The 10,365-nt window shown below is 43.8% G+C and overlaps 1 protein-coding gene and 1 long non-coding RNA gene across 2 annotated transcripts; one reads left to right on the forward strand and one right to left on the reverse strand.

The window, feature by feature from the left end:
• Positions 1-1,403: 1,403 nt before the first annotated feature.
• On the forward strand, positions 1,404-6,079 carry LOC121719863. The gene is made up of 2 exons (XR_006034391.1): positions 1,404-1,553; positions 5,890-6,079. It is a non-coding gene; the product is annotated as an uncharacterized LOC121719863 (long non-coding RNA).
• Positions 6,080-8,047: 1,968 nt separating this feature from the next.
• LOC121706125 lies at positions 8,048-10,174 on the reverse strand. The gene is made up of 6 exons (XM_042087645.1): positions 9,953-10,174; positions 9,739-9,835; positions 9,525-9,611; positions 9,237-9,303; positions 8,987-9,100; positions 8,048-8,090 (listed from the first exon to the last, which is right to left on the reverse strand). Exons 1-6 carry the CDS (start codon positions 10,172-10,174, stop codon positions 8,048-8,050), a joined length of 630 nt encoding a protein of 209 aa, XP_041943579.1.
• Between the last annotated feature and the right edge of the window lie 191 nt (positions 10,175-10,365).

Below are 10,365 nucleotides of genomic sequence, written 5' to 3' on the forward strand. Positions count from 1 at the left end.
AGTAAAGTACAGATCCCTCAAAATTGTACTGTACAATTTGGTACCATAGTTTGTGGGCAAAGCCATACTACGTATTGTGGTTATTCTTGTATCTATATGTTGGGGTTAAATTCCCTGACAGTTACCAACAATGTTAACAACAAACTCAGCTTCACTGCTGCAAACAAAGTGGCTATATGCTTCGCCATATAACGAACCAGCTAGCCTTGTGATAACAAAATACCTTTTGTTTAGTCAACTGAAAGTTATCCACATATCAAACGATTAAATACACAGTTATGGAGGAATTGTTTTGGGGAAGCAGTTGCACTATATCCCACTTTTGCTGCCTTTAAGCCAATTAAATCCATAGCCTAGATGAGCATTGCGCATACATTACAACTTGACGTGATGGTGAAGCTAAATGCCCAAGAAACGTCACATCATAAAAGTTGTAGGCCTACTAAACGCAAAAACTTAATGACAGCTTGTTTGTGGTGGTGTACTGCTGCCTAATTGAAATGGGATAGGCAAGGGTTATCTTATATTCGGCTATTACGTGTGGCACATTTATTGAGCCTCTTTTAATTTATTTGATGAGGAACTGATAAAGACTGAGCAGCAGAAAAGTCATAGTCAATACATAAATTGTTTATGATTATAATTAGGCTATTGATAGCCTACTATTACTTTACTACTATTACTGTTATTACAGTGCATGAAAATGCACTGTACTGTTCTTCCTAGGCTTCTTCTTATTACAGTTGTAGAAATCTGGGGTATTTCTGTATGTATTCTGATGTGTTCATCTGTGTTACTTTTTGTGTGTAGTAGAGACGTGGAGAGGTACATGCCATTGTTTGTGTCTGCACATAGGATTTACCATCAACAGGTCAGACTGCCATGTTCCTGGCCGTAGTCATAGCATGGGCAGAATGAGATATCACCTTGTTATTCTGTTTTCAGGGCTAGTACTTTTCCTATTATTTTTTGAGCTATGGCTGGTACCTTCCACGTTGGCATGATTTACGTTGATATGATTTTAGTATAACAGGCTTTGTCTCAGGTTTGGACTTGGAGACGGATCGAGGAAGCGACTCGGGGAGCATCTTATGCCAAGACGCTCAGCAGCAGCCCGCTTCTACTAACTACCACACCTGTTAGACTCTGTGCAGTTTTACTGTTTGAGACTTAGCCTGTGCTCGGTTAGTGAGTGTTGTACCATCTACAATAAATTCTTTTAATCACCGATCCTGATCCAGCCGTCAAGCTTTATTGACCATCTTCAGTACAGACATCAGAACTAAAACACAACGCAAAACGATCGTGAATCCAACATTTGGTGCCGTGACCCGGATGCAAGAGGAGGGGGAAGACGAGAACATCCATTCGGCGAGGTCAGACTGAGTCTTCGGGTTCAAACAGACGTCGAGGGCAGATTTTGAAACTTCACATCTGTAAGAAGAGTCTACTTTGGGGCCCCGGGCTGACGTGACCAACCCCAGCTGGAAGCCTACCAAGAGGGAGGACGCTGTGCGCGTGTGCACCCGCCGCAGTGAAGAAACTCTGACCAGGTGAAAGCAAAGAGTTTTTTCTCCTCTGTGCGTGAAAAGAACCAAGAGTAAAGTTAAAAAATAAACATAATTTAGGGAGTAAATTAGAATTTTTTGATTTAAAGCTGCACATTAATGAGAGTATTGAAGTTTGTGTCATTAAGTGTTTTGACAAGTAACGTACCTATATCAATGATTGATTAGCGCTAGATGTCATTTGATATAAGAAGTTTTCCGGAAAAAAGTAAACGGTTGAAGTGTACACATATTTTGGGTAATTGGAATAGATTCGTGAACGAATTAAAAGAAGTAATCGATTAACTACGGACAAGCTTGGGGGATTAAAGCTTTTCTTTTTCTGTACTGCCATTACATGCTGAGCTGTGTGAGTTTTGTGATAAAAGCTGTGTGGGTTTTGTGATAAATGCTGTGCGGGTGCCGAAGAGAAAATAGAAGGAGTTACTGTTGCTACAGTCATTATTGTTGCTGAAGTGAACTGTGTGGTTGTTTCTCAAGGTCTTTGTTTAGTTTAATGGCCTAGGACTAAACTTAGCGTTACAGTGATACGGAGAGGAGACAAAATCACCAGAGGGGGGTGTTTTGGTTGTGCAGTAGGTGAAAAGTGGAATAGGGTTTCCAACCTATGTTTTTGTTGACTTGGTCAACTGTGAATTTAACGAGAGATCGTTAAAGGTGTGAGTGAGACGTTAATTCTTTGTCGTTGTCCAGCCGTTTTTGGGGAGAAAGGAAATAGTCTGAGTTAAGTGGAACTGACACTGGTGAAAGTTATTGTTGTGGCTTCATGCTGTGAGTAAAATAATTTGCCAGGTTCCGGAGCGAGAGAGATAAGGAGAGAGTGTTTTCTTTTCCCTGGCGGGAGCAGCGAGCGTGTGTGTGTGAGTGTGTGGGGAAAAAAAAGGAGAAGGACAGAGAGAGAGAGAGGTTTTTTTTTCTCTGGCCAAAGCAGAATCGCAAAAGTTGGCACTAAAACATCACACACTACTGACAAATTTAAGTAAAAAGTTTAAATAAAGGACCTCGTCCTTGTACGAACACATAGTCTAATTCGTATGGCTTCGGGCCCCAATAATAATTTGGAACAAGACATTGTGCAAGAGAGTAAGAAATCAGAGATGGTTCGCGGGCGCAATAAGCAAAAAGAAGGTAAGCAAGCAGCTGACCATGATGAGGAGGAAGTGAAGCCTCAGCAGGAGGAGACATTCGCTGAAATACAAGATTATGTGTCAGATTGGATGGCAAAGAAATTTCAATTGGGCAAATTTGAGGAAAAATTGAGAAAAGATTTTGAAATTGATCCTGCATCTATTGTCCAGGGGCGCTGGCCACCTAAGAAGGTTCGTGAGGTGTATTTGAGTTGGAAAAAGCACAACAGACATCGTGAGCCCTATGCCTTTTTGTTAATGAGCCAGCTAAGGCGATCCTTTATGGGGGCTATGCGGGCATCCTGCTCGCAGGAGGTGGATGCCGAAAAACACCGTACTACATGTCTGGCAGAAGAATTGAAATCTCAGGCAGGGAAAGCTGGCAAGAGGTTGCAGACGGCCGCAATTGTGGAAGAGTCATTGAGAAGGAAGATACAAGAATTGGAGACAGAAATTCGAGACAAGACTTGGAGAAGTGAGATGGAGAATCCGACACTGCACGGCTTGGACCCAGCAGCGCCACCTGCCATGGTGGAGGCTTCTGGAAGTGCAGTGGACATCTCTGACACTATTGAGCTGGGAGGCAGTTTCATCGCACACTATCCGGCTATTGGAGGTCTGTTTGAGCCAATGAACAGCACCCCACCTGGCGGGTACCAACAGCCGACAGGGAGAGGCCCCTGTTACCAACAATCTACAGCTGATGCTCAAGCCAGCATGGGCCTACCAACAGGCCCTGGCCTCTACACTTCATATGTGACCCACTACCAACAACCTGCTCAACCCCAGCAGGGCCAATTTCAGCCACTGGCCACTGCTACAGCACCCACTCCAACACCATCCATGCTGTTACCAGCGCCACCTGCAACCAATCCCCAATACCTGTCGCCCGAACAAGCCAACCAAGCACCAGCGAATGATGACGCAACTGCTGTCCCCGTGACTGACGCCCCATCCACATCTGATGCAAGCCAGGGAGCGGCTGCTCCCGTAATTAAGCCCAAGACCAAGAGGCGCAGACCACCAGCAGAGGGATGGGATGTCTGGGATGAATCAGCTGATGAGGCCCTCATATGCCCAGTACGCACAGTAGCCAACGCTGATGGTGTGTCTGTGTTCTACCAACCAGCAAAGGGCGACGAAATCCAGAAGTGGTCCGCCGCCATACAACACCCTCGGGATGCCGGACGGCATACCTGGACGAAGAAAAAAGAACTCAAGGAGATGAGAGACCTGCACCCTTTTGACGCATTGAAGATCCTACATCGTTACCTTACTGCCTTGCTTGAAGGCAACTACCAAAAGACCTGGCAGTCGTAAAAGTGAAAGCACACACAAGGCAAGACACCCTTGAGGCAAGAGGCAATGCATTGGCGGATGCGGCGTCAAGAACAGCCGCAAGAAAAAGAGAGGGAGGGGATAACGAAACGACTAACGAGAATGGACACGGAAATGGAAACACGGACGGATCTAACGGTAACAGGAATTTTTTTTGAAAATGACAAAGAGAAATGCATGATGAGAGTGACCAAGAAGATCAAGGAAACATCTGAAGAGGGAAAACGGGAAAGTTTGGCCAACATCAAAGACATGCAGAACAGCGCAAGCCGAGAAGAGAAGTGGACTTGGATTGAAAATGCGGCGAAGCTCCATGACGACAACCTGTGGAGGTTTGGAACACGAACAGTGGCTCCAGAAAGTCTTCTGCCATACCTGGCGACGCGAATTCATTCGCTTGGACACGTGGGAGTGGAAAAAATGAGGAACAGATTCATACAGGTCTGGTGGGCCCCAAAGTTCACAGCAACGGCCAGGGACATCGTCAAGCGGTGTGCCACCTGTCGGCAAAACAACCACGACAGAAAGGTCAAGCTGCCAACATTGAAAACACCTGCTCCACCAGGGCCTTTCAGAGTTCTTCAGATAGATTACATCACCCTTCCAAAGTGCAAAGGCTATCGCGACGTTCTGATTGTCCTGTGCAAGTTTTCGAGGTGGATCGAGGCGTTCCCTGCACGATCCGGAACTGCACTACACACTGCCAAAGTCCTCGTGAAAGACATCATTCCACGATACGGATTGCCGTAACAGATCTGCTCAGACAACGGAACACACTTCACTGGAGCAGTCTGCGCGGAGGTGGCCCGCATGCTGAATGTGCAATGGTCCCTGAACTGCCCTTACCACCCAGAATCCTCTGGGCAGGTGGAGAGAGCCAACCGGACGCTGAAGGAACGACTGGCCAAGAAACATCAAGAAGGCATTCCTTGGGTTGACGCCTTACCAACAGTCCTGTGTAGCATGCGTGCTACAAGCAACAGGGACACAGGACTCAGCCCATTTGAGATCGTGACTGGCAGGCCTTTCTCCGCACCAGGCACGATCGATCTGAGGAAAGCCGACATCCACCTGACATCAGATGCAATGCTGAACTACTGTGTGCAATTGACAGAAACGGTCCAGACAGCGGCTAACCAAGTGAAAGAGGCCTGGGGAGACCCCCCGGAAGGTGGGCACTCTCTAGTGCCAGGTCAGTGGGTGATGATTCACAAGCCCCAAAGGTTAGCGCTAGAAGCGAAGTACGATGGGCCGTATCAGATCTCGTTGATAACACAGTCGGCAGTAAAGGTCCAGGGCAAAATCAAATGGATACACGCGAGCCACTGCAAACTAGTTGATCCGCCGGAAACATGACACGCCGAGCAGGGTACGAATTATATCTGATTTTCCGCCCGTCTTCTTTTTAGAAATAGGGTGTAGACCAGGGAGGAAGATTCACGGAAGACTTTCATTTTGACGGTGGATTTGTTGTTTTCACGGGAGGTCAGAGGAAAAAATGAAAAGGGTAGGGACACCAGTGTAGAATCTTTCCCTGTAAAACCGAGCCTGCTTGGAGTGTTGTGCTAATTGACTCTTGGTGACACAAACTCATGCTCAGAAAGGTGATAAGACTTGGACAAGTCTTACCTGTTTTTTTATTATTGGCATTAGCCATTATCTAATTCAGGAGTGATTACATATACCTGTGAAATGTTTAATCATTATTTGCTTGCATGTTATATTGTTATGTTACAATCAATACTATAACTTGATTATATATTACATTTAATCATTATATGATTGTTCTCACTGCAACCATGACTATCCTCCAACTGATACTGCTCTTTACTTTCACTCCACATGTACCCATGAAGTTGCTTGAAGCCACGGACATCATCCAGGACAGAGACTTTTGCCTTTGAACTGAACTGTTGCCTGCCGGTCTCCTTCACTTCTCCCCAAAAAGACTCTGTTTCCCAAAGGAATCCTCAACTCCATCGTTCTCTAACAGCGATCAGCTCACTGAATTCTGTGTTGTGTAACTGTTGTTGTGTGCCTTCTTTATCAACTGAAAAATGTCACCGAGAATGTTGTTTTGTTGTGCTGTTATCCTGTGTCACCTGGTTATTGTTACTGATACTCTGTATGACAGCCATCATGATGTGCACAAGGACAACACTTTTCTGAAGACGGCTCATGGGTTGGCCCAGGCCAAGCGTAAGCATTCGTGTTGGGTATGCGGGTTAATGCCATCTGCCTCTGAAGTGTATCCTTACATAGCCATCCCCTTTACCATCCCAGAGTATGTAGCAGCCTTTAACAGTACTACAAATGGTTCCCCTGATGACATCTTTCCCAATCCTCCATGGGCCAGAGGGCCCCCTGCTAAGCTTAAATTGAGTTATGCCCCACATGGTGTGGTCTGTTGGGTGGCCGACAAGAGTGGACGGTCGGTGGTAGGTCAGAGCATCTGCCCATATGAAGTTCAGGTTGGACAGACTGAGGTTTCCATTGAACAGTCAGGTGAAGTGGTCCTTATTCCCCTTCCCCCGATGATGCGTGTTCCAGGTGGGACGCCAGGAAGCACGGTCGTCACTAATGCACTAGCCCCTGTGTGTGTGGACAGTATGCATATTCCTATCTTCACCCTAATTGGCAAGGCTCTTGTTATTTATGTTATGTTGTTCCAGCTGTGAGGATTGTGGGGAGGGAACATTTGGTGGGTGAGTCAACATCCATACACCCTAGGACTAAGCGTGACGCTTTTGGGGGACACAGTACTGTTGCAACCCCGACACAGAGATTCTTTGCCGCTTTAATTCCAACTTATGGCCTAACTGTGGCGCTTGATGAGATTAGAGATCTGGTACACATTGTTGATGTAGTAGCTAATGACACTGCACGTGCTCTTTCAGACATTAACCGAGAACTGTATGCAGTAAGACAGGTTGCCCTTCAGAATAGACTCTGCCTGGACGTGGTTTTGGCCAGTAAGGGAGGTGCTTGTGCTCTGATTGGACAGGAATGCTGTACTTATGTGCCTGACTCGACCGGTAATGTCTCCAATTACATCAAAGATATTTACGCCCACGTGCAGCAGCTTAAGCGGGATAATGGTAGCTGGTCCCTGGGAGGTTGGTTGAGTAGCTGGGGTGGGCCCCTGTTTGCTCAGATTGTCCAGTTCATTATGCCCCTGCTCATTCCCATCTTTGTCATCTACTTAGCAATCCAAGTGGTGTTGTGTATAAGCGTGCCACCACTACCAATCCAAGATTGGCCCCTGTTAGAGTACCTCCTGCCCAGCCTCGGGATGAACCGAGGATGTGGGTTTGATTCCTTTCCTTTTTAATTTTTTTTTATGTGTGAGACAATCCTCCGGAACGAAATCAGTTATTATGTTTTTCTTTTAAGACACCGGCACTTCCTCCTTTTCGAAGTGCTAGAGAAGTAATCTTGTCTTGGTTTGTCCTCTGTTCTTTAGACCACATCAGACTCCTTTTATTTGTTTTGTATGATCTATAAAAATCTGTGTTTTTTTAATTGATCAAGAGGGGGGACTGTAGAAATCTGGGGTATTTCTGTATGTATTCTGATGTGTTCATCTGTGTTACTTTTTGTGTGTAGTAGAGACGTGGAGAGGTACATGCCATTGTTTGTGTCTGCACATAGGATTTACCATCAACAGGTCAGACTGCCATGTTCCTGGCCGTAGTCATAGCATGGGCAGAATGAGATATCACCTTGTTATTCTGTTTTCAGGGCTAGTACTTTTCCTATTATTTTTGAGCTATGGCTGGTACCTTCCACGTTGGCATGATTTACGTTGATATGATTTTAGTATAACAGGCTTTGTCTCAGGTTTGGACTTGGAGACGGATCGAGGAAGCGACTCGGGGAGCATCTTATGCCAAGACGCTCAGCAGCAGCCCGCTTCTACTAACTACCACACCTGTTAGACTCTGTGCAGTTTTACTGTTTGAGACTTAGCCTGTGCTCGGTTAGTGAGTGTTGTACCATCTACAATAAATTCTTTTAATCACCGATCCTGATCCAGCCGTCAAGCTTTATTGACCATCTTCAGTACAGACATCAGAACTAAAACACAACGCAAAACGATCGTGAATCCAACACAGTGCATGAAAATGCACTGTACTGTTCTTCCTAGGCATTTTATTACAGTGCAATAAACAGTTCTTCCTAGGTAACAACTTCTTATTACAGTGCATGAAAATGCACTGTACTGTTCTTCCTAGGCAACAACAACTTCTTATTACAATGCATGAAAATGCACTGTACTGTTCTTCCTAGGCAACAACTTCTTATTACAGTGCATGAAAATGCACTGTACTGTTCTTCCTAGGCAACTTCTTATTACAGTGCATGAAAATGCACTGTACTGTTCTTCCAAGGCAAACAACAACAACAACAACAACAACTTATTATTATTATTCCGCTTACCACTTTTTCTGTATGCAATTTCTCTTGAACAGTTTAACTTACATACAAACTGGCCTTATTAAGACTACACATCCTGTTCAACTGCTTCCTCTGCCAAAAAACTGTTTCAAAATAAAAGTCCTCACTACAATATTTCACTGTTAAACAATTTAACCCTTTAAACTACTGAACTTTTCAACTGTTCAGCCATTGTAACTGTTACTTCGTGAGCTTAGAATTATAAGGTTCTATCTCCGTTTAGGGTAGTTCTGAGATATTGAGCATCAAAGTTTTTACACCCCAGCTGGCAAAACTGTTATGTAGTATAATCTACTATTATAGCTCAACAAGATCATCACCTCAGGTATGTCAAGAAATCTTGGGAAGGTGTCCAGAACATCTACTGACTTGTCAGGATCACGGACAAGTTTCTGTCTGTGTTCAAAAGTGGCCTTCATTTTTTCCATAACCAGTGCTTCATCGGAAGAATGATTCATCACAGATATTCTCTTGAGATATACTCTTGAAACATACCCATGCACCTCCACCATGTCAGCAACCAAGATATTCACAAGCTGTCTCCTGGTTCCATCTGACAGTGACTTAGTTTTAGTGTACTCTTGAAAAATCTTTTCCCCCCCTGGCTTTCTTTGAAGAACTTCATTGACCATCTGCACATATAACACATAACCACATACCACAATTTTACAACCAATTACACTCAAACATCAACAATGAACACTTAAGGAAAACAGTAATTTTTACATTTATCAAAACTGCTTACATTTTTGACTGCTTCTCTGTGACTCTGGTCATCCCTTCTAATTTTCTTGTTTGGAGTCTCACACGGACTGTCATCCAACATAACAGTGGAGGCATCTGAGGGGTATGATGCTTCAGAAGACACTGAAATATCCTCTAAATCTAAATCTTGTATCTTAAATCTTGAATTTTCTTTAACTTGAATCACCACAATAAGCAAAAAATGTGAAGAACAATGCATATTTAAAACTTCCAAACTTCCACGCAATAGAAAAATATGACATTCCTGCATTACATTACAATTACTTACTATCATTCACAAACACCTTGAACAAATCCTCCCCCTTCTTCAACAGTTCAGAAAAGATGTCCAGGTCCACTTCTGTCCCAGAAGAATCTTTGTAAATGATCTCAGCGTCAGGAGGCAGTCCAAATTTGTCTACGACTGCACAGAACGGCATGTTATTAGTGCTTGTCAGAGGGTTGCAAAACCAACATTTATTGGTCAGTTAAGTGTGTTTAACCTGCTTGGTGGAACTGCTGGTAGTCACAGGTCCCATCACTGTTAGTAACCTTGACATATTTCTGCTTTTCTCTGTACTTTACTTTCACAAGCATTCTCTAGAAAAGAAGGTGATTTTAAAAACAAAGGTATAGTCAAGTTTAGGCTAGTATGATTTGAATTATTATTAATAATAATAATAATAAAAATATTTTTAAAAACTTTGTCAATCTTACCCAAGCTAGGAATGACACAAGAAAATCCACAACACTGACAGAGTTGTTATTAGGGTAATTATGACAATGATAACTGTCAAGATAATTATCCAGTACTGCAAACAGAAAAAGTATAGCAGAAATTGACCAGAGCATTCCAAGGAACAATTTAGATCTCAAATCTAGATCACTGCACATTTTATTTAAAAAACAGAGCTGATGCTGTCTTGCAAAATAGAACATAACTTATGGTTTGCATGATGCATTGTCAATAGCTGTATAACATTATAAATTCTATCTATATGGCATCTTACTTAACATTGCAAACTTGACGATGACGATAAAATCAGAAGGCTCGCTTTGCACCCTTTCACTCGCGCGCGGCGCACAAACATAATCTCTCTCCCTTTCCCTCCCCTTTCCACTGCCACTGC

The sequence above is a fragment of the Alosa sapidissima genome, chromosome 1 (assembly GCF_018492685.1).
Source record: "Alosa sapidissima isolate fAloSap1 chromosome 1, fAloSap1.pri, whole genome shotgun sequence".
Classification (NCBI taxonomy): Eukaryota; Metazoa; Chordata; class Actinopteri; order Clupeiformes; family Clupeidae; genus Alosa; species Alosa sapidissima.